Raw genomic sequence first — 25,531 nt, forward strand, 5'->3', positions numbered from 1 at the left:
GACCAATCCGTTAAAAATCCACGCATGCTCAGAATCAAGTCGACGCATGCTTGGAAGCATTGAACTTCGGGTTTTTTTCAGCACGTCGTTGTGTTTTACGTCACCGCGTTCTGACACGATCGTTTTTTTTTACCCGATGGTGTGTAGGCGCGACTGACCATCAGTCAGCTTTATCGGTTAACCGATGAAAACAGTCCATCGGTTTGTTCTCATCGGGTGGACTGATCGTGTGTACACGGCATTAATCTAGGCTTACCTGTACGTTAAAATGCTGTGCTGTGCTGGTAAAATAATGGTGGCCACACAAAATATTGAAACTTTGGGCCCAATTTGGACATTTTCACTTAGAGGCGTACTCACTTTTGTTGCCAGCGGTTATGACATTAATAACTGTGTTGAGTTATTTTGAGGGGACAGCAAATTTACACTGTTATACAAGCTGTACACTCACTATTATAGCAAAATGAAATTTCTTCAGTGTTGTCACATGAAAAGATATAATAAAATATTTACAAAAATGTGAGGGGTGTACTCACTTTTGGAATATATATATATATATTTATTTATTTATTATACACACAGTATTTATGTATTTTTTACTCTTGAAAACTTTTTGGGGCAGATCCACAAAGATATTATCCCGGTGTATCTCTTGATACGCTGCGTAATTTCAAATTTTGCACGTCGTATCTTTGTTTTGTATCCTCAAAACAAGATACAACGGCATCTCGGCTAGATCGGACAGGCGTACGTCTTAGTACGCCGTCTGATCTAAGCTGCAATTTTTCGGCGGCCGCTAGGTGGCGTTTCCGTCGAATTCCGCATTGAGTATGCAAATTAGCTAGTTACGGCGATCCACGAACGTACGTCCGGCCGGCGCATTGTTTTTACGTCGTTTGCGTTCGGCTTTTTCCGGCGTACAGTTAAAGCTGCTATTCTGAGGCGTACTCAATGTTAAGTATGGCCGTCGTAACAATTTTGAATTTTTTACGTCGTTTGCGTAAGTCGTTCGCGAATAGGAATTTGCGTTGAATTACGTCACCGTCGTAAGCATTGGCTGGTTCCGGTTTAATTTCGAGCATGCGCACTGGGATACCCCCACGAACGGCGCATGTGCAGTTAAAAAAAAAACGTTTATGTCGGGTCACGACGTATTTACATAAAACACGCCCCCATTACATCCATTTGAATTCCGCGCCCTTACGCCGCCGAGATACACTACGCCGCCGTAACTTGCGGCGCAAATTCTTTGAGGATTCGAAATAAAATAAATAGGTACATGGATCTGCCCCCATTGACTTTATATGTTCTCTTCAGGGATGAATGATTACTTGTATGGCACAGTACAGACTTTGAACATAGGTGGAAGGGGATAGGCCAGCAAGATTTTGAGCACCAGGTCTGTTGATATACTTTAAATACAGTGTCTTGAAAAAGTATTCATACCCCTTAGAATTTTTGGTTGTAACATGACAAAAGGTGCAATATTGCAAGTATTTTTGGGGGATTTTATGTGATAGACCATCAACGTAGCACAGAATTGTGAAGTGGAAGGAAAACGATAAATGTTTTTCAAAATGTTTTACATATACATATGTGAAAGGTGTGGGGTGCATTTGTATTCAGCCCGTCGAATCAATACTTTGTATAACCACTTTCCACTGCAATTACAGCTGCACGTCTTTTTGGGGATGTCTCTACCTGCTTTGCACATTTAGAGAGAGTGACATTTTTGCACATTCTTCTTTGAAAGTATCTCAGGCTTTGCCAGATTGGATGGAAAGCATCTGTGAACAGCAATTTTCAAGTCTTGCTACAGATTCTCAATTGAATTTAGGTCTGGACTTTGGCTGGGCCATTCTAACACATGAATATGCTTTGATCCCAAACCATTCCATTGTAGCTCTGGCTGTATGTTTAGGGTCGTCCTGCTGGAAGGTAAACCTCTGCCCCAGTCACAAGTCTAACAGGTTTTCTTCTAAGATGGCCCTATATTTACATATTAACATAGTAGGTGAGGACGAAAAAAGACCATCAAGTCCAGCCTATGTGTGTGGTTATAAGTCAGTATTACATTGTATATCCCTGTATGTTGTGGTCGTTCAGGTGCTTATCTAATAGTTTTTTTTAAACTATCACTGCTCCCCGCTGAGACCACCGCCTGTGGAAGGGAATTCCACATCCTTGCCGCTCTAAGGCCCCGTACACACGACCAAACATGTATGCTGAAACTGGTCCGCGGACCAGTTTCAGCATACATGTTTGGTCGTGTGTAGGCGCGAGCGTGCCGAATTCCAGCAAACATTTGCCCGCCGGGCCTTTTCCCAGCAGACAAATATTCCTGGACGTGTTTTAAAACCGTCCGCTGGAATCCTGCCCGCCCGGACATGTACGGTCGTCAGTACAGACCTACCGTACATGTCCGAGCGCACGCCGTCCCTCGCATGCGTCGAATGACTTCGACGCATGCGTGGAAGCCTTTAAATGGCAGGCCCGCCCGCGTCATCGTCGCGGCGACGACGCGGACACGCCCCGCGTATTGTTTACGCGCGGACTTCTGTACGATGGTTAGTACAGCCATCGTACAGAAGCCCTCTGGCAGACATGTACGGTGAAAACGGTCCGACGGACCGGTTTCATCGTACATGTTTGCTCGTTAGTACCCGGCCTTACAGTAAAGAACCCTCTACGTAGTTTAAGGTTAAACCTCTTTTCTTCTCATTTTAATGAGTGGCCACATTTAAACTCCCTTCCGCAAAAAAGTTTTATCCCCATTGTGGGTCACCAGTACGGTATTTGGAAATTGAAATCATATCCCCTCTCAAGTGTCTCTTCTCCAGAGAGAATAAGTTCAGTGCTCCAACCTTTCCTCACAACTAATATCCTCCAGACCCTTTATTAGCTTTGTTGCCCTTCTTTTTACTCGCTCCATTTCCAGTACATCCTTTCTGAGAACTGGTGCCCAGAACTGGACAGCATACTCTAGGTGCGGCCAGACCAGAGTTTTGTAGAGCGGGAGAATTATTGTTTTTATCTCTGTTTGAGTTAATCCCCTTTTTAATGCATGCCAATATTCTATTTGCTTCGCTAGCATAATTTTCGGTCTTTTTCAGAAAAAAAAACAGCAGTGATTAAATACCACCAAAAGAGAGCTCTATTTGTGTGAAGAAAATTATTAAAAGTTTAATTTAGGTACAGTGTTGCATAACTGCGCAATTTTCATTCAAAGTGTGACAGCGCTGAAGGCTGAAAAAATGGCCTGGGCAGGAAGGGGGTGAAAATGCCCTGTGATGAGGTGAATGACTGGGCCTTTTTTTTTTGCGTTACGGCACTCCGTTAATTTGACTGAAAAGTGCGTCGTACAACGCTATACCAAAATAAAATAGTTTTTTCTCCCACAAATAGAGCTTTGTTTTTGTAGTATTTTATCACCTCTGCAGTTTTTATTTTTTGCACTATTAAAAAAAAAAAAAAAAAAACTACAATTTTGAAAAAAAAAAAAGCTATATTTTTTTTACTTTCTGCTATAATACATATCCAAAAAAAAAATATTAATTTCTTCATCAATTTAGGCCAATATGTATTCGTCTACATATTTTTGGTAAAAAAAAAACCAAGAAGCGTATATTGATTGGTTTGCGCAAAAGTTATAACGTCTACAAACTACGGGATATATTTGCAGTGGACAAATCTGACCCTAAGTGACACTTTTTGGGGACCAGTGATACCAATACAGTGATCAGTGCTAAAAAAATGCACCGATTAATGTATAAATGACACTGGCAGGGAAGGGGTTAACATCGAGGGGTGATCAAAGGGTTAAATGTGTTCCCTCAGTGTGTTTCTTACTGTGTGGGGGAAGTGCTGACAGAAACAACACAGAGATCGCCGTTTCTGATCACTAGGAACAACAGATCTCCATGTTGTTCCCTGTCAGAACAGGGATCTGCCTCTTTGTATCGCGATCGTGGGGGGCGGCGGACATTGGGTCTGCCGGACACATGCATTGCCCGTGCACCCACAGTATCTATTGCAGGAAATGTACAGGTACGCCGTTTCGCGACATACCAAGTTTCATGCCACATTCAGTGTCTGAAATGCGCCCTGCCGCAGTATATATGCATTGGTTTTCTTCTTGCCACTCTTCCATAAAGGCCAGATTTGTGGAGAGTACGACTAAGGCCCCATACACATGATAGAATCCATCCGCTGAAAAATCCCAGCGAAAGGGTTTCAGCGGATAGATCCTATGGTGTGTACACTCCAGCGGATCCGTTTCCGCGGATATTTATCCCCTGGGATGGATTCCAGCAGATAAATATTTGCTGACATGCTAAGCAAATCTATCCGCTGGAATCCATCCCAACGGATGGATCCGCTGGTCTGTATAGACTCACCGGATCCATCCGTCCGAAGGGATCCCCCGCATGCGTCGTAATGATTCGACGCATGCGTGGAATTCCTTATATGACAGCGTCGCGCACGTCGCCGCGTCAAAATCACGGCGACGGCGCGACACGTCATCGCCAGAGGATTTCGGCGTGGATTTCAATGCGATGGTGAGTACACTCCATCGCATTGGAAATCCGCACAAATCCTCGAGAGGATTTACCCGCGGAAACGGTCCGCTGGACCGTATTCGCGGATAAATCCTCTCGTGTGTATGGGGCCTAATAGTTGTCCTGTAGACAGATTCTCTCACCTGAGCTGTGGATCTCTTCAGATCCTCCAGAGTTACCATGGGCCTCTAGGCTGCTAGATTAATGCTCTCATTTCCCTCTCAGTTTAGGTGGATGGCCATATCTTGGTAGGTTTGCAGTTGTGCTATACTATTTCCCATTTTCGAATGATGGATTGAACAGTGCTCTGTTAGATGTTCAAAGCTTGGGATACTTTTTTTTATAACCTAAACTTGCTTTAAACGTCTCCACAACTTTATCCCTTACCTGTCTGGTGTGTTCCTTGGCCTTCATGATGCAGTTTGTTCACAAAGGTTCTCTAACAAACCTCTGAGGCTTCACAGAACAGCTATATTTATACTGAGATTAAATTACACACAGGTGGACTCTATTTACTAATTAGGTGACTGTGGAAAACAATTGGTTCCACTAGATTTTAGTTAGGGGTATCAGAGTAAAGGGGGCTGAATACAAATGCACGCCACACTTTTCAGATATTTATTCGTAACATTTTTGGAAAACCATTTAACATTTTCCTTCCACTTCACAATTATGTTCCACTTTGTGTTGGTCCATCACATAAAATCCCAATAAAATAGATTTACGTTTTTGGTTGCAACGTGACAAAATGTGAACATTTTCAAGGGGTATGCATACTTTTTCAAGGCACTGTAGTACTGCATGACAGCAGCCAATCCCAGACGACGTCCTGTAGTGACGAAACGCGTAGGATGTGGCCTGTAGTTCTGACGTCATGACGCCTCTCCATACGGAGATACACTGACACAGAGAGCAAATTAGCGGAGGAAGCCTGGAAGAGATGCCACGAGACACCGCGCTCCTTTACTGTTATTACACCGCGCTATTATAACCATCCTTTTGTAAGTGCAATATATATATTTTTTTTCATTAAATATACTTTACAGTATTACACTATGGAGTTTTTTGTTTATATCCCCCTGAGTTGCCAGATACTGCTTTCATCTGTAATAACCGGTACCAGCTGTGAGTCTATAGGGAGACCTAAAATCCCTGTGTCTGAATTGACCGCCGTGACAGTGGTCATTTGTTGGGGTAAGGAGACTACAATACTAGCTTTCGGGTGCCTCAACTGGTGGAAGGAAGCCTCTCTCATTACTAGTCCCCTTTTCTGTGCACCATTATGTTCCCTATAAGGACTGATTTATCTCATGGATTAAACTCCTATTACACTGAGGATTTATCCATCAGCACACATCAATATCTGCTGTTTTGGGACTCTGATTATACACTCAATTTTCCTTTCTTCACAGCATGAATATTGTTTTTATATCATAATTGTATTTTAGATACATACGTTATGCTTATTTAAACACCGAGTTGCACCAGTTTTTGGTTATCGAGTTTGTAATTCTATTGTTATTCACCTTAAAATGATTTTTCTGGTTCACGACCATTTCATATACCTTGTTACATTCGGGTAATAATTCATTTATTAATTCCCGTCATTGGGTTTTTTGATCACGGTTTCTAGCGCTGTACCTATAACTTTTCACACTTTTTCTATCTACAATTTTTGGTACTGGCAGCTAATTTTTTTACTTATTTTTTCATTTTTTTCCCTTTATGTTTTAGCGCAGTGTTTCTATTTTTTACAAAGTCTGATATACATCTATTTTAAAATGTGTTGTATGACCAAGTCTGAAAGTAACACTTGGTGAAAAAAATCTTACCTGCACATTGCCCCCGTATTTGTCACAGTATGCCCCCCAGTAAAAAAGGCGCTGAATGCTGAGATCCACTTCTTGCTGGGACTTCTCAATTGATTGTCCAGTCAGTGTGCTCAGCCTTTGCGCTACTTCATTCCTCCTCAGCTCCAGGTTTTCAGCCATGTAATAGACAATCTGTGCTCTGTTATGAGATGCCCTCTTGCCCCAACTGGAATGTTAGGAAACAGAAAAAGTATTTTTTTGTTTTGTTTTACATTTGTGTATCACAGCAAACTCATTATCAATTGCTCTCATGTGATCTTAGTAGCCACTGTCTTAGGCCCCTTTCACACTGGGGCGGGAGCTGCGGTGGCTGTATAGCGCCGCTAAACCGTCGAATTTGCCGTGGGATTCGGCCGCTAGCGGTGCGGTATTAACCCCTGCTAGTGGCCGATAAAGGGTTAATACCGCCCGCAATGCGCCTCTGCAGAGGCGCATTGCGGGCGGTATTGCCGCGGTTTCCCATTGTTTTAAATAAGAAGGAGCGGTGAAGGAGCGGTATACACGCCGCTTCTCTCACCGCTCCAAAGATGCTGCTTGCAGGAGATTTTTTTCTCTCCCGCCAGCGCATCGCCTCAGTGTGAAAGCTCTCGGGCTTTCACATTGAGTATGCAGTGCAGGAGTTTTTCAGGCGGTATAGCAGTGCTTTTTTTTAGCGCTGTACCGCCTGAAAAACTCCTCAGTGTGAAAGGGGTCTTATGCAGTCTGTTTTACAATGTCAATTTCTCATCAATGAATCATAAGGTTCCAATCTAATACATAAAACATGTAAACATGGTGAAAGGGTTCAATTGTACAGCCAAACAATTATTAATTGTAACCAAGGACTTTGAGCACATTCACATTTCTTTTGCCAGACATGATTTTCAAGCATTTCTTATAAACTGCTAACCTTATGGAATTTTTACTCCCAACTGTCTCTAGACTAGAGTTTACAGCTCTGTTGAAACCCAAAACGTCTGGAGAACAATGGCTAGATTTCTATAAAGGTATTCATTAAAGCTGTGGTAGCAGTCCCTATATTTCTCTCAATACACATTTCCTTCAATTCAGACCTGGCCTCATGTATACTGCTGCTGGTAAATGGACGTTAAAGGAACACTAAAGGTTTGTTTTTTATTAGATCAATTGATTGCTGTAAGCTAGAGCATTTAAATATCACTTACCTTGTTTTTCCTTTTGACCTCCCAAATACAGTAATCCAGGTTTGAAAATGCCATTTCCTGTCTCTCCTCTTCTTGCTTTCCACCAGCATCTGAGCCGTTTTGCATGGTGGAAAGCAGAATGTGCTCACCCCCTCCCTATGACTACAGCCCTGCATGAAGATGCTCTCTTATCCCTCACAGGCATGGAGGCTAAGCCTAATGGGAACTGTAGTTCCCATTAGGCCGTGATGTAGCAAGAATAAATGCGCACCGCAAACCAGGAAGTCAGTGAGAATAACGATTCAAGAGTGACGGAGGTGAATAAAACAGCTCGATTTCAACAGGTATCAAACTAGTTATAATGCAAAACATTACTTTTTACTTCATCAGCTACTGTTAGACTTTAAATTTAAGGAGGAAAATATTTTTGTCTTTACAACCCCTTTAAAGGGTCACTAAAGGAAAAAAATGTTTTTGCTGAAAAGACTGTTTACAGGGTAAAGAGACATAAAAGTTAACTGATTCCTTTTAAAAATGATTAAAAATAGATAAAAATAAATCATATAATGTGCCTCTAGTTTCACTTTCACTTTTAAACTGGTTTCATGTTTCTGTGAAGTAGAGAGAGACACAGAACAAAAACAAACAAATCCAGGGCAGTGTTTTGTTTTTAAAATGAATCTGATTGGTTCTGAGGAGTTTTAGACACACAGCTTGGACCACAGTGAAAAGCTGCCATGAGATTTTTCATAAGGAGCCAGACAAGCAGGAAGTGTGGAGATCACAGCAGAATTACAGCAACTTCAAAGCAAAAGCGAACAATGAGGACATGAAACCAGGACTGCAGTAAGGTAAAGGAAGCTATTTAGCTAAAAAAAAAATTTCCTTTAGTGATCCTTTAACCACTTCCATACAAGGCAGTTATACACACATCCATACCAGGCCTATTCTGGCACTTCTCTCCTACATGTACAAATCATAATTTTTTTGCTAGAAAATTACGCAGAACCCCCAAACATTATATATGTTTTTTTAGCAGACACCCTAGGGAATAAAACGATGGTCATTGAAACGTTTTATCTTGCACGCTATTTGCGCAATAATTTTTCAAACGCCTTTTTTTTGGAAAAAAATTGTTTCATGAATTAAAAAAATAACAAAACAGTAAAGTTAGCCCAATTTTTTTGTAAAATATGAAATATGATGTTACACCGAGTAAATAGATACCTAACATGTCACGCTTTAAAATTGCGCACACTCATGGAATTGCGCCAAACTTCGGTACTTAAAAATCTCCATAGGCAACGCTTTGAAATTTTTTACAGGTTACCAATTTAGATTTACAGAGGAGATCTAGTGCTAGAATTGTTGCTGGCACTCTAACGCACGCGGCGATACCTTACATATGTGGTTTAAACGGCGTTTACATATGTCGGCGGGACTTGCGTGTGCGTTCGCTTCTGCGCGAGAGCTACTGGGGACAGGGGCGTTAAAAAAAATATTTTTTATTTCTTTTTTTTTTTTTTACATATTTATTTCTTTTTTGACACTTTTTTTTTTAATTTTTTTTTTTTATTATCACTTTTATTCCTATTACAAGGAATGTAAACATCCCTTGTAATAGGAAATGTGTGTGACAGGTCCTCTTTATGGAGAGATGCAGGGTCAATAAGACCCCACATCTCTCCTCCAGGCTGGAAAGCATGAAATTGGTGAAAAAAAATTCACCGATCTCATGCTTGCTGTTGCTTAGCAGCCGCAATTGCGGCTTTGTTTACTTACGGGGACCCGGGCGTGACGTCATCACATCGCTTCCTGCCAGCGCCGGACGATTCGTTCTCCGGGCCCCCGATGGCACGGGAGAGCCCGGAGAAGCCCGGAGAAGCACCGGATGGCGGCGGGAGGGGGGGGATGTGGCCTCCTGCTCTGGGATGGCGGACCAGCGAGCCCAGACCATGGGTTGCCGACCCGCTATCACACAGAATCAGTGTTGTGAATAAAGCAACGGTAGTGGAAGCAAGCGGCTGCAGAACAGAGGCAAATAAGAAGATGCTTCCTGTATAGCTCTGGCTTCTGTCACAGGCAGAATGATACCAAATGCACTCTGCCTGGGACAGCAACAGCCAGCTTTACCTGAATAGAAGACTGTTAAAAGGTAAGTTTATTACTAAAATCAGAGTGTATACATGGGCATATTTGTTCTGCAGTGATTACTGGGCTGCTTTCAAACTGATCTGCAGGTGCAGCGCAGTGTTACCTGCACTGAGCCATAGACTTATGTTATTACCTGCAGGATATAATAGAAGTCTATGGCAAAGTGCAGCTAACCCGCAGGAAAGCCACAGGTGCACTACACTGCACCCGCAGTGTGGGTAAACTGCAGTGCATCGATATTAAAGCAGACTTAGGTCCCTTTCACATGATCAGTCCAACCCAATTGGACCTTACATTCACCTCTGTGGGGCAGTAGATGTAAATGGGTGTCCGTTTACCCCCTGCCTACCTCCAATCTGATCCGCTAAAAAAAAAAAAAAAATCCATCACCTTCCATCTGGGTGGATCGGATTGAAGGGCCCATAGAGTAGAGTGGGCTGTGTCCATGTCCGCTCTGCATATGCAGAGTGGACACGGACCTGTCATCCGCCCACTCTGCTTATTGTGGCCTGAGATCTGTTACCAAGTCGCTTAAGTGGCCCTCGCTCTTCAAAAAGGTTGGTCACCCCTGCTCTAAACACAACTGCCTAGAAACTACTATAAACGACCCTGTGTACATGTACTGCTAAGATAACAGAGGACGTTTCAAAAGTTGGTTGCCATCTGTCAAGTTAAATCGTTCAGGAGAGGTTGTAAAAACGACCGGCTTCATGTACACTGCTGCTGGTAAAACGGACCTTTAGGAGCAGTTGGGAGTTTTTTTCAGCTGCCCCTGAACTCTTCTCGGTGGTATCTGATCAGTACATGTACACAGGGTAATTTATAGTCGTTTCTAGGCAGTTAAGTTTAGAAGCATTTTTTGGAAAGCAAAAAATAAATAAAAAAAATGCGTTCAGGACGGATGTTCAGAGACATTTGGAACACCAAATGCCTATAACAGCTTGTAAACGTGATAACTTGCGTTTAGCCGCGTTTCGTTTACAGACGTTTTTAATTTACTATTTTTTTTTTTAAAAAGAAGCTTCTAAAAACGCAAAAGCGGCATGTAAATGCGGCAAAATGGCCATTTTTAAACGTCGGTTACTATCTGTCAAGTTAAATCGTTCATGAGAGGTTGTAAAATGTCCCGTGTATATTAAGCCTTAAGCTACCGTATGATAGAGGAACAGTGGCCACATCCTCTCTATTTTATTTTTTCACTTTACCTGTTGGATTCTCTACAGGACACCAGGAAGTGTCCTAGACATCAGTTACATTTCCCCAGTATGGGTTGTGGTCCTGCCTTCAGGGAAGGTCTGAAAGAACCCAGGAAGGGGTCAGTACCTGTCTGAGGTAGAGTGGAATGGTTCAGAGCTGTAAGCAAGCAAGTACTGTCTGGTATCCAAGACACAGCTGGCCTAACTCCTGTGGCCTTTGCGGCATCCCAAAGTTGACTGGTATTCTAAACCCTGGTGTGGGATTGGCATACTGGCAATGAGCCCACATGTTATTTTTTTCATTATATCAGAGTTGTGGACTGTTGCTTTTGTTTGCTGGAGAAAGCAAGATACAATAAGACTGTTTAAGTTTACAAATGGCTGGTTGGTGACCCTGCGCTCCCTATATTACAACGCATTAAAACCCCATATCCATTACATTGTTTTTGAGATGTCAGACATATCTAAACATCAGCTTTTAGATTTTGATTCTTACAAAAATGCATTTGCAATTCTTCAGTTACATTATGGTGTATTAACCACTTACCCCCCGGACCATATTGCTGCCCAAAGACCAGAGTACTTTTTGCGATTCGGGACTGCGTCGCTTTAACAGACAATTGCGCGGTCGTGCGACGTGGCTCCCAAACAAAATTGGCGTCCTTTTTTTCCCACAAATAGAACTTTCTTTTGGTGGTATTTGATCACCTCTGCGTTTTTTATTTTTTGCGCTATAAACAAAAATAGAGCGACAATTTTGAAAAAAATGAATATTTTTTACTTTTTGCTGTAATAAATATCCCCCAAAAATATATAAAAAAACATTTTTTTTCCTCAGTTTAGGCCGATACGTATTCTTCTACATATTTTTCGTAAAAAAAATCGCAATAAGCGTTTATTGATTGGTTTGCGCAAAAGTTATAGCGTTTACAAAATAGGGGGTATTTTTATGGCATTTTTATTAATATTTTTTTTACTAGTAATGGCGGCGATCAGCGATTTTTTTTTCGGTATTGCAACATTATGGCGGACACTTCGGACATTTTTGACACATTTTTGGGACCATTGGCATTTTTATAGCGATCAGTGCTATAAAAATGCATTAGATTACTATAAAAATGCCACTGGCAGTGAAGGGGTTAACACTAGGGGGCGGGGAAGGGGTTAAGTATGCCTGGGTGTGTTCTTACTGTGGGGGGGGGGGTGGCCTCACTAGGGGAAACACTGATTTTCTGTTCATACATTGTATGAACAGAAAATCAGCATTTCCCCTGCTGACAGGAACGAGAGCTGTGTGTTTACACACACAGCTCCCGTTCCCCGCTCTGTACCGAGCGATCGCGTGTGCCCGGCGGCGATCGCGCCCGCCGGGCACACGCACGGGAGTCGGGGGCGAGCGGGGGGCGCGCGCGCGCGCCTCCGGCGGCGCGCGTGCGCCCCTAGTGGCGGCTAAAAGGTAGGACGTCCATTTACGTGGTCTCGCCTAGGAGAGCCACCTTGTGGACGTATAATGACGGTGCGGCGACGGCAAGTGGTTAATGTATGTTGTCAGATGTCCCCCAGTGTTGATTTTGCGGTAATGCGCTCATGTGAGCGTATTTGCACATATAGACGTTGGTGGAGGACCATTGGCCGCGTAAACCTTCCCGTGGACACGGCAGACATGTTTGCTCTTTTAGGGATGTTTGTTCATGCCTCACCAAGAGACTGGCCACTTCATGGCGACTGCATTAATGACTCCGAGCAAACAGATCCACGTACAAGGGGACCATAGCATAACCATCCAAAAATGATGGCCCACTGAGCCATGACAGAGTATGGTTTGAACCATTGGTAGCCGTAGGATGGTGTGCATACGGTTGTGTTCAGAGCCATGTAGTTGGTGTTCAAATTGTGAGACACTTTGCGTCTCACTGAGGGCCTGCCGCATGGCTATGCACATGACCGTCTGCACACGTCATGTGAAGGGGTTAACCACTAGGGGGCAAGGAAGGGGTTAAGTATGTTCTAGGGAGTGATTCTAACTGGGGGTGGTCTATCTGTGACATGACACTGATCCCGATGACAGGGAGCAGAAGATCAGTGTCCTGTCACAAGGCAGTAAACAAGCCGGTGATCGGCTTTTTCTTCTAGAGGGTAAAATTAGTTTTAACAATGACTTATAAGGTAATTCCCCCTAATGCAAGAGGTTCATGCGTGCTAGTGAAACTCATCCCAGCCGTGGCTGCGTTTTATCATCCTGCAACATGAGGTGAAGGTCGTGGATGAATGGCACAAAAATGGGCCTTAGGATCTCGTCACAGTATCTCTGTGCATTCAAAATGCCATAAAAAAAAAAAAAGGAACCTCTGTTCGTTGTCCATAGCATACCATACCATAACTCTACTGCCACCATAAGCCACTTGATCCACAACTTTGACATCAGCAAACCGCTCACATACACAACGCCATACACACTGTCTGCCATCTGCCCTGTACAGTGAAAACTGGGACTTGTCCATGAAGAGAACACCTCTCCAAAGTGCCAGATGCCATCAAATGTGAGCATTTGCCCACTCAAAATGGTTATGACAACGAACTGCAGTCAGGTCAAGACCCTGATGAGGATGAGGAGCATGCAGTTGAGCTTTCCTGAGATGGTTTCTGACAGCTTGTGCAAAAATTCTTTGGTTTTGCAAACCGGTTGTTGCAGCAGCTGCCCGGGTAGCTGATCTCTGACGATCTTGGAGGTGAAGATAACAGATGTGGAGGTCCTGGGCTGGTGTGGTTACACGTAGATGCGGGTGTGAGGCCGTCTGGATGTATAGTCAAACACCTTTGGAGACGGCATATGGTAGAGAAATTAACATTCAATTCAATTCAAGGGCAACGGCTCTGGTGGACATTTTGCAGTCAGCATGGCAAGCTCCCTCAAAACTTGCGACATCTGTGGCATTGTGTTGTGGGATAAAATTTGCACAATTTACTGTAGCATGGCCTTTTAGGCCAGCCTAAGGCACACCTGTGCAATAATCAGGCTGTCTAATCAGCATTTTGATATGCCACACCTGTGAGGTGGATGGATTATCTTGGCAAAGGAGAAGTGCTTACTAGCAGAGATGGGAAAGCAAATGTATTCTGTTATACAAGCTGTACATTCATTACTTTACATTGTAGCAAAGTGTAATTTCTTCAGTGTCACATGAAAAGATATAATAAAATATTTATAAAAATGTGAGGGGTATATCCACTTTTGTGAGATACTGTGTATGTATATAAAAATATAAAATCACGCTCCACTTCACCACACACATGGTAACAGGTAAAAAAAATAGACCTGTAGCTCTGGCTTTTATACAGGGCACCATACCCACCGTGAAACATGGGAAGCTGGTCAGAGTTGATGGGAAGATTAATTGAGCCATTAATTGAGCCATATGCAGGGCAATATTGAGACTGGCACGCAGGTTCACCTTCCAGCAGGACAATGACCCTAAACATACAGCCAGAGCTACAATGGAATGTTTTAGCTCAAAGCATATTCATGTGTTAGAATGGCCCTGTCAGGTCACCTGTGGCCAGGTGACAAGTGCACCCTGTTGAGGTCAGGGATGCACCACAGGGTAGTGAACCCCATGGCCGACTGCTGCGATTAGAGAGGAAGCATGAACCCAAGATCACCCAGGGCGCGGATTCTAATGCCGCGTACACGCAGTCATTTTTCGGCATGAAAAAAGACGACGTTTTTAAAAACGTCATTTAAAATCATTGTGTGTGGGCTTCACATCGGGTTCACATCGGGTTGTAAAAAATTATCGTGTGTGGGCTAAAATGACGTTTTAAACCCACGCATGTCCAGAAGCGAGTTATGAGACGGGAGCGCTCGTTCAGGTAAAACTACCATTCATAATGGAGTAAGCACATTCATCACGCTCTAACAGACAAAAAAGCGCAAATCGTCTTTTACTAACAAGGAATCAGCTAAAAGCAGCCCAAAGGCAAATAGAACTTCCCCTTCAGAGTGCCGTCGTACGTGTTGTATGTCACCGCGCTTTGTTCATCATTTTTCAAAAACGATGGTGTGTGGGCAACATCGTTTTTAATGATGAAGTTGGAAAAACTTCGTTTTTTGGACATGATGAAAAACAAAGTTTTTTTTTAATGCTGAAAAACGACCGTGTGTACGCGGCATAAGACCCAGCTTTGTGTTCACCAGAGCCTCTAGTGGTGAGGATGGCCTTCGCCGCAGCTGGATCCAGGTCGCGACCCCTGGGATCCCCTAGGTCACGCTCCGCAGGGAGAGAGGGGAAGCAGCAAGCAGGACAAGCAGTAGTGATGGGTAAGCCGAGGTCAGGGCAACAGGCAGACAAGGGTAACCGAGGGACAGGCAAAAGGTCAGGATCACAGGCAAACAGGAAAAGTCAGGGACAAGCCAAAAACGCTACACAGGAAGGTAATCGCAGCACACTGCAGACAGGAACTTAAAGTGGAGGTTCACCCTCAAAAAAAAATCTGACATCACACGGAGTCGAGCCATCCTACCGACAGAATGCCGGTGTTTTTTTTTTCTCAGCACATACCTCGTTATGTGCGATTTTCACCTCACGGCAATCCCGCGGTAGTGGGCGTTCCCAAGCACTGCCTGTGATTGACAGGCTTCCGAACGACGCATACTGCACGTCACAGGTAGCCAAAAAAAACGAACGTCGGTGCGGCTCTATACGGCGCCTGTGCACCGACGTTCGGGTTCTGTCGGCAACCTGTGACGCGCAGTATGCCCGGTTCGGAAGCCTGTCAATCACAGGCAGTGCTTGGGAACGCCCACTCCCGCAGAATTGCCGTGAGGTGAAAATCGCACATAACGAGGTATGTGCTGAGAAAAAAAAACCAGAACACCGGCATTCTGTCGGTAGGATGGCTCGACTCCGTGTGATGTCAAAAATTGTTTTAAAGGGTGAACCTCCACTTTAAGCGAACAACACGGTTGAACAGCAAAGCAGACTAGCAGTGCAGTGGTTAATATAGGCTTCCTGGGATGGCCTGGGGGGGAGCAATACAGGGAGAAAGGTGATAAAAGACAGTCAGAAGGAGGGTCAGGCCTCTAATGGACACATGTAGATCAGGTAAGCTGCCAGACTTTATTGCATATCCATGACAGGCCCATTCAAAGTCTAGACCTAAATCCAATTGAGAATCTGTGGCATGACTTGAAAATTGCTGTTCACAGACGCTCTCCATCCAATCTGACAGAGCTTGAGCTAGTTTGCAAAGAAGAATGGGCAAAAATGTCACTCTAGATGTGCAAAGCTGGTGGAGACAGCCCCAAAAAGACTTGCAGCAAAGGGTGGTTATCATTTTCCTTCCAATTTACAATTATGTGCCACTTTGTGTTGGTCTATCACATAAAATCGCATTACAATACATTTATGTTTTTGGTTGTAACATGACAAAATGTGGAAAATGTCAAGGAGTATGGATACTTTTTCAAGGCACTGTATCTAGTTTGACCTGTTCATGTGCCTCTTCGTAAAACTAATCCAAAATGTACCACACCCTTCCTCAAAACTACTGGATGACAAACTCTTGGCTGCTTATTGTTCTGCATTAATAAGATTTTTTGGCACCAGCTTAGTATACGGAAACACAAAACTGAAGCCTGGAAACATTTACCAATCGTCTCCAATGTGGAGATTTTCTTTACTTTGAGAAAAACTAGTTCTTTTTCTCAAAAAATATATACATACAGGGGCAGGTCTCAAAAAGTATGAAAAACTGCCAATTACAGACGATTGGTAAATGTTTCCACCCCACTCTAATTTCAAAAAGGTTAATGGGTTATTTAGCTCCTTTTTTGTTCATCCCCCCCATCCCTGTATTGGAACAAGGGCCCTACAAGACCTGGCGCCACCTAATCTCCACAAGTATTATTTTGCATGTCAAATGATCCTTGCTCAGAGATGTTTGATAGGTGAAGCTGCTATAGTACTGGAACCCACCCTAACGGGATATTATGAAGGCTTAAAATATCTGCTTTATAGGGGACCTCAGGCATTGCATTGTGTCACTGGCTCAATAAAACGTCCCATAAAAGCATATCAGGTCAGGTCCGGTTCACAAAATCCTGTTTCTGAGGAGAACTGGAGTCTCACCCTATTTTCCACTGTGGCTGAACCTACAGCTTCCCTGTTTTCTGGAGGCGTCGGATTCAGCTATATGGGCAAATCGGGGGATTAAAAAGATTGCGACTTCGGCAGGAAAATAATTGACGTTTGACGAAATAAAGGGCGAATATGCACGCCTCAATTGGTACTGCTTTCAGTATCTACAATTGAGTCACACTTTTGTGTCACAATTTGGCTTGCTTGTTTTGGTGACTCTGCCCTCTCACCTGGAAATGTTATTACATTCCGATTCTATGATTATCTGAAATCTGTATGGAATTGTTTCCGTCAGACTCCCTTCCATTGAGCGTTGTAAAATTAAGTGGGTAACCGATGTTCCTGATCTACAGGAGAATGACTGGGATGATATGTGGGAATAACCATTTCAGCATCTAGTGTCCTCCAAAGACAGGATATTTCAGTACAAGATTCTTCATCGCAGCCTGCTAAATTAGTGGGTATCCATCAAACTTTTCCAGCGGAAATGCTGTTGTTGTACCTCTACCCCAGCTGATTTTTCACATTTTCCTTTAGTAAAAAAAAATTGTTTTATGGGTGTCACTCAATTTATTTCAGAGGTTACAACTCTCCGTCTGCTTGTCCATGTAAGTCTGCATTTTGATTCTAGTGGAGGGGCTGGCCGCCACAGTGGCACATAAAACCCTGCTGAGCATATTTTTGTTCTACGTTCGCAAAGTGATCCAATTACATAAAAAAAAAGCTATGTAGCATGAGGCTTTATATTCTGCAATATTAAAATTTTTGGTAAACTCATTCAATGAATCCAAGCTCTGCAAACTGAGATAACATGCACTGCATTGATGCATTCACACGATTTCACACTAACTACCAGCAAGAACGAGTCCTTACAATCAAAGAGCATCTGTCATTTCAGATCCATCAGGGCAGCGCCTGTTAGTGGGCATCCACGCACCTGATGCCGTCACGTTCCATACCTTTGTAGGTCACTACCGCATCACCAGCTGTCCTATTAAAGTGAACTGGACTGTCGGTGAGTCAACAGTGGGTCAGGGGAGGAGCCGCTGTGGGACGGACATGACAATTGCTCTTTAAAAATTATAACTTGAATTGAGTTGATTTAAACCAAGCCTTTTTACTAGTGATTAAAATCACAATTTAAATTTGACTTGATTTAAATCAAATCCACCCTGCTTGTAGGTGTTCGCCTTGATATATTGGCCTCAAACAATTGTTTTTCTATATATGGTACATGCTTTTCTGGAATGATTTTAAATTTGGTGCCATGACCACCAATACGGGGGGGGGGGGGGGGGGGTCGATGGTCTCACTCCTATGATCATTAATATGTGCGGGGGCCTAACACTTTCACTGCTATGATCACGAATATGGGGAGGGTTAACTCTCCCACCTGACCACCAATACAGGGGGGAGGAGTGGGGGGGGGGGGATTAACATTCACTGCTACTGACCATCACCATTAATTCAGGGGAGGGTTGGGGGGTGGGGGGTTGTTATATTTCACTGCCAATGTGTGTTGATATCAATATTACTGACTACCAACGCTGGGGGCTATTATTGTGGCCACTGACACCAATGCTGGGGAGTTACTATACTCAAACTTCTCCTGCTTGCATTACAATACACTGCAAAAAATGCAGCAGGACCAAACTTTTTGGGCATTAAGGTGCAAAACTATGAGGCCATTGTGTGCCTCCTTGGCCGTATCCGTAACCTCACTTGAGGCCCAATATAAAAAATGTAATTTGACCACCACTGGTTTAAAGTAAAGTAGAACTAAAGGCAGACATTTTTTTTTAAGTTTTGAATAGAATGGAGATGTCCTATTATGAAAATTAACCTTTCCATTTGCCCAGTAGAGTAAAAAGAAAAGAAAAAATAGGATTTTATACTCACCGTAAAATCCTTTTCTCTGAGTTCTTGGCCAGACACAGCCTTAATCTTGACAAAGTGGGTATTAGCCTTCCTTTACGAGTGACTAGGTAGAAAAAGTGTTAACAACTTCAAAGCTAAACAGCCCCCCCCCCCCCCCAGGGGGCGGTCCTACTGGCTATATCCCCTCAGCCTGCACTAAGCAGCTCAGTTCGTCAAAAGCAGTACAAACTTAAAAAAAAGAGGGGTGGGTGCTGTGTGCGTCCATGAACTCAGAGAAAAGGATTTTACAGTGAGTATAAAATCCTATTTTCTCTTTCGTTCATGGACAGACACAGCCTTAATCTTGAAAAAGTGGGACGTCCCAAAGCAGTGTCAAAATGAGGGGTGGGAACAGCATAAAATTAAAATTCAACCCAAGACAAAACAGAGCTCCTCAACTGAGGAGTTGTAACTTTAAACAGCCGCCTGCAAAACTTTGCGCCCGAAAAAGCATCCGAAGATGCACTCACATCAACTTGTAAAGTTTAGTGAAAGTGTGACCGGGCAACCAGGTCGCCGTCTTACACACCTGGGAAACAGACGCTTGATGTCAGAAATCCCAAGAGGCACCATTGCCCTGGTTGAATGCATCGTGACAGGGAGGCGCCCGACCCTTTATGGCGTAAGCCTGAATCACGATCTGTTGGATCCACCTCGAAATGGTGGCCGATGAGACCGCTGGGCCCTTCTTGGGACCAGCCACCGAAACAAACAGTGAGTCTGAACTCCGGAACGAAGCAGTAACAGACAAGTCTACTCTCGGAGCTCGGACAACGTCCAAGGAATGCCACGTTGTCTCCTCATTAGAGAGTTAACAGAGTCTGACAGGCCCCCGGTCTCTTAGCACCTCACTCTCAATAGCCCTGCCGTTAAGCCAGTAACTGTAAAACAGGATGGCGTATGGGACCTTGAGACAGCAGGTCCTTTCCTAGCGGTAGACGCCAAGGGACGTCTGCTACTAGACGCACTAGGTCGGCGTACCAAGGACGCCAAGGCCAATCCGGAGCAATTAGGATCATTGGAATCCCCTCTGTCTCCACTCTGCAAAGCAGATGAGGAAGGAGCTTTAGAGGAGGGAAGGCATAGGTTAGCCGGTAACGACTCCACAGTGCCACCAACGCATCTAACGCGTCTGCCCTTGGGTCTCTTGACCTGGCCACAAACCTCAATACCTTCCGATTGAGTCAAGACGCCAGGAGATCTACGTCTGGCATGCCCCATCTTGGGCAAAGGAGCCGAAACACATCCGGGTGCAGAGACCATTCTCCTTGGTACAGCATCTGGCGACTCAGGTAGCCCGCCTGCCAGTTTTTCAGGCTCGGAATGTATATGGCCGACAGGGCCGGTATGCTCCTTTCTGCCCACCTTAGGGTGTGAGCGACCTCTGACGCTGCAGCTGAGCTTCTTGTTCCTCCATGATGGTTGACATATGCCACTGTCGTGGCGTTGTCCGACTGGATTCTGTCTGGAGGCCCTTGTAGCCCCTGAGACCATGTGGAGAGGCACAGCCTGATAGCCCGAAGTTCCAGGACATTGATCGCCAAGTGAAAATCCTCCTGAGACCAGCGACCCTGGGTCGACAACCTCCCAGACTCCCCCCCCAACCGTTAAGGCTGGCGTCCGTCGTGATGATTATCCAGTGAAAAGGAAGGAACGACTTCCCAGATAGAAGTGCAGGAGAGGTCAGCCACCAAACTAGGGAGGTCCTGACCAGGTGGCTCACCCGGATTTGACAATCCAGGGATGATGGGCACTTGTCCCATTTGGACAGAATTTCCTTCTGTAACACTCGCGTGTGAGATTGCGCATATGGTACCTCCTTGAAGGAGGCCACCATGAGGCCCAGGACTCGCATGCAAAAGCGGAGTGACGACCATTTCCACAGGGAAAAAAAACCTTTGCCTCTGAGGAGTCCAGAATCAACCCCAGATATACAAGGCGTTGAGTCGGTACCATTACTGACTTCTGAGTGTTCAGTACCCAACCAAAGTGTCAGAGGGTTTGACAGGTTATAGACACGCTCACCTCTAATTCTGAGCTTGAGGTGGCCCTCAGAAGAAGAAGATCATCGAAGTAGCCCACGATAGCGATGCCACGCTGTCTTAGTAGGGCCAGAATTGGGGCCAGCACCTTGGTGAACACCCTTGGTGCCAATGCCAGGCCAAAAGGGAGAGACACAAATTGATAATGGTCTTCCCCGACTGCAAAACGCAGATATCTCTGATGCTTGGTGCCTATGGGGACATGCAAATAGGCATCCCTGATGTCCAAGGATGCCAGGAAGTCTCCCGGCTGGAGGGCAGTGACGACAGAGCGAACCGATTCCATCCGGAATCTTTGTACCTTTAAAGCAATTGAGGGCCCTGAGGTCCAGGATTGGAGGAACGCCCTCCTTCTTTGGTACTATGAACAGATTTGAGTAAAACCCCTGAAACCGTTTTTGTACTGGGACAGGAATAACCACCCCGCGTTTTAGCAGGTCTTGAATTAGTGCTTCCCGACAAGTCGGCTGTAGCTGGAGGGAAAAATAAAATCTGTTTTGTGGGCAAGATAGAATTTCTATCTTGTACCCTAAAGACACTAATTCGCAAACCCACCGGTCGGGGACCCGAGATGTCCACCGGGTCGCGAATTCGCGAGACGTCCCCCCACCCGAGAGATGGGTGGAGGCAAACCTTCATGCGGACGTAGCTTTGTTTGCAGGTTTGTTGGGTTTGCGAAACCAGGGACGTCTCTGTCCCTGAGCAGGCACTTTATCGGCCTGAGGTTTTTTTATCCGCCGCACTGGGCGGACAAAAAAATAGGATTTTTTTGTACTCACCGTAAAATCCTTTTCTCTGACGTGCTTGGGGACGGACACAGCTCCTTAAATCTTGACAAGTGGGTTATGTTCCCTGTTTACAGGAGAGGACTAGGCAGAAACATGTTAGATAATTAAATACATGTTACTTTAACAGAGTTAAACAGCCCCGCCCAGGGGGCCGTTTCTACAGTCATAACACTCCTCCCTGCAGTATGCAGCCTCAGTTCGTAACAAGCAGTACAAACCTAAAAAAGGAGGGGTGGGTGCTGTGTCCGTCTATCGTCAGAGAAAAGGATTTTACGGTGAGTACAAAAAAATCCTATTTTCTCTTATCGTCCATGGACGGACACATCTCCTTAAATCTTGACAAGTGGGACGTCCCCAAGCAGTGTCAAAAACGAGGGGCGGGAACAGTATTAGTAAAACCAATTTTAACGTCACCCCAAACAAGCAAGGCTCCTCAACAGAGGAGGTGCAATAGTAAACAGCCGCCTGCAAAACCTAGCGGCTGAAAGAAGCATCAGAAGATGGATGCACTCACAGCAACCATGTAAAATCTGGAAAAAGTGTGAACGGACTACCAAGTCGGCGCCCCGCACACCTGTGAGACAGACACACAATGTCGGAAAACCCAGGAAGCACCAATTGCCCTGGTCGAATGTGCAGTGACGGAAAAGGGGCGCCCGCTCCCTAAGAGCATAGGTCTGTATGACGGCCTGCCTGATCCACCGAGAAATGGTGGTCAAAGAGAACGCCAGGCCCTTTTGTGGACCAGACACTGACACAAAAGGATCATCAGATCTCACTTACTTCCTGGAAGTCTTGAATGGGGAGTGATAATTGGACAGCGCACTGCATCCTGGGAAATGATGACACACATTTCCCAGGAGCATTAGAGGGAGATGTCAGAATCCTAGGTGATTTCAAAGGCAGATTTAGCAACAGGCATTTCCAGATGAGTAAAAAAAAAATATTTTTTACTTTTTTAGGTCTAATGAGCACAATAATGAAAAAAACATTTTTGGGATGGAAACTCCACTTTAAGGCAATTTTTAGATCCATTCCAAGCTGTAAAAAACAGCAGAACCCTGGACACCGAGTACGTCCGTGAACATCACCCCATCTCTTCGCACAAAGAGACGTAGGCCTTCTACGTGCGATGGTAAATCCTCCTGGAAGGAGACTCCCTTGCTTTCAGCATGGGTGAGATGACCAAGTCTGGCTTCCAACAGCCATGTCGTGCAAGCCAGCGACTGTACCACAGGAGGAAGTATGGGACCTTGAGACAGAAGGTCCTCCTGCCCTGGCAACCGCCAGGGTACATCCGCCAACAGGCGCCCGAGATCGGTGTACCTGGAGCGATTAGAATCATCGGGATCCCCTCGGCCAGAGGAAACTACAATGGAGGAAAGACATAAAGTAGCCAATACAGACCCCACAGGGCCACCAACGCGTCTGATGCGTCCTTACAGGGATCACTAGACCTGGCCACAAACTCCGACACCTTGTGGTCGAGACGAGCGGCCAGGAGATCCATGCCCTGTGAGTCTCACCTCCTGCAAGGCAGTTGAAACACCTCCAAGTACAGAGACCAGTCGCCCTGGTCCATCATCTGGCGACTCCGGTAGTCCGCCTGCCAGTATAACTGATGGTAGACCGAAGCCACGGCCGTGGCATTGTCCGGCTAAATCCAGATCGGGCGACCCCTCAACCTCCTTTGACCACGGGGAGAGGCATAGCCTGATCGCCCAAAGCACTAGGACATTGATCGGTAGACAGGAGTCCACTAGTCTAGTGACCCTGAGCCGACAGGACCCGCCAGGCGCGGGCTGTCCCAGCAAGGCTAGGATAAGTGCGAGCACCCTGGTGAAAACTCTTGGTGCCGACGCTAGATCAAAAGGAAGGGCCACAAACTGATAGTGGACCTCCCCAATCGCGAAGAACAGAATCTCTGACTTGTGCAAAATGGGACATGCATGTATGCGTCCTTGATGTCCAAGCTACCACCGAATAAATGGATTCCGCGTGGAACTACCCATCGTTCACAAAGGCATTTTAGGCCCTTGAAGCCCAAAATTGGACGGACCCCATCCATCTTTGGGACCGAGAACAGATTCCAATAAAATCCCCCAAACCTCTAGTCCTACAGGACAGGTAAAAATTACCCCGCAGCTTAGCAAGCCCCACACTGCTTCAGGGCAGACCGACGAGCCGCAAGACTCGAGGGAAAAAATCTGCTCGGTGGATAGGAAGGAACCCAATCCAATACTCTGAAGAGACCACCTCGCACACCCACTGGTCGGCGAGCAGGGAGGTTCAACCAGCTGTGAACCTGCAAAGCCGTGCCCCCACCCAAGATACGGGCAGGGGAAGGCTACATACATTGGTGGGATAGGGTGCTGGTGTGTTCAGCTTACGCACCCAGGGACATTTCAGTCCCCCAGTTGAGCCTTTAATCGGCCTGGGAGGGTCAACCCGCGGGCCCTGACTGATGCAAAAATGCCACTTCTGAGCGGGGACTGAAGGACCCGGCCCACGGCACGGCTCCTTTCCCCTGATGGACTGAGGGAGGAGAGTGCTCTCACCCCCAGTGACATCCTTGATAATGTCATCCAACGAGGTACCAAAAAACCTCCCACCCCTGAAGGGTAAATCAGCCAGGCATTTTAAGATGCTAGGTCAGCAGACCAGCAATTCAGCCAAATCAGAGGCTCTGGACATCAAGGATACCCCGTGTGGCATCACAGACATATAGAAGGCCCTGGGCCAACTGGTCGGTCAGTCTAACAATTTAGGGAGGGAGCTGGTGCTCCTCCACAGTCTGTTCAAAACCTTGTCCATTCAGAGAGTGTCAGAGACACCAAGGTTGCGGCCACAACAGGTCACAATGCATACTCCAGCATGGTAAACATGAAGCGGTTCAGCGCCTCGGAACTCCTATCGGTAAGGTCCCTGAAGGTAGGGGTCCCTTCTATAGGGAGAGCAACCGGAGGAGAATTATTTTTTTCTCTCTTTTTTTTTTTAAACTCTCCTAAAAAAGGGGGAAAACCCCAGGCGCTAAGGAACTAAAAAAAAAAAAAAAAGAATTCTGCGGCATTTCCCATTCTTTATAAATGAACTAGTCAAAGAAAAAAATAAGGAAAAGCTTTCAGAGAGCGGTATGATTTGCACAAAAAATGACTGAGCCCTCAAAGGAAACCCCCGCTGCACAGACAGCATAAGAGAGTTCCATACAGCGCACTGACTCTACACACTCTACACACATGTCATAGGAGTGTGGGAGGAAACTGGATTAACCGGAGAAAACCCACGCAGACATAGGGAGAGAGCATGCAATCTCCAGGCAGTTTGTATTGGAGTCCAGATTTAAACCTGTGACTCTCATGCTGCCAAGTGAGGGAGTGAACCACTACACCACCGCCTAGGGTTGCCACCTCATCCCTTTAAAACCGAACACATATGAATTACACAGGTTCTGTGGCTGATGAAGGTGGTAATTGAACACAAGTGGAGCCTTATCTAAATTAAATTAGCCTCAGAACCTGTGGAATTCATATGTGTTCGGGTTTAAAGGGATGAGGTGGCAACCCTACCACCGTCCACGTCTCCAGATAAAACAGAACCGGGGGACCTGAGCCGCAGCCAGGTCCTGGTCTGATACAGAGCATTCCCCAGGGGATAGCGGGGGGGGGGGGGGGGGACGCTTTGTACCCTCCTCACACCCGCACCCCGCTTCCACCCTGGCAACAAAG

The 25,531-nt window shown here is 45.3% G+C and overlaps 1 protein-coding gene across 1 annotated transcript in view; it reads right to left on the reverse strand.

The window, feature by feature from the left end:
- Positions 1–25,531, reverse strand: part of ALDH16A1 (aldehyde dehydrogenase 16 family member A1) — a 214,936-nt gene that overhangs the window by 45,624 nt on the left and 143,781 nt on the right. Inside the window, exon 14 of the mRNA XM_040327630.1 lies at positions 6,392–6,596. Coding sequence (XP_040183564.1) covers positions 6,392–6,596 — 205 coding nt within the window. The remainder of the gene's footprint in view (positions 1–6,391; positions 6,597–25,531) is intronic.

This window comes from Rana temporaria, chromosome 10, assembly GCF_905171775.1.
Source record: "Rana temporaria chromosome 10, aRanTem1.1, whole genome shotgun sequence".
NCBI lineage: Eukaryota > Metazoa > Chordata > Amphibia > Anura > Ranidae > Rana > Rana temporaria.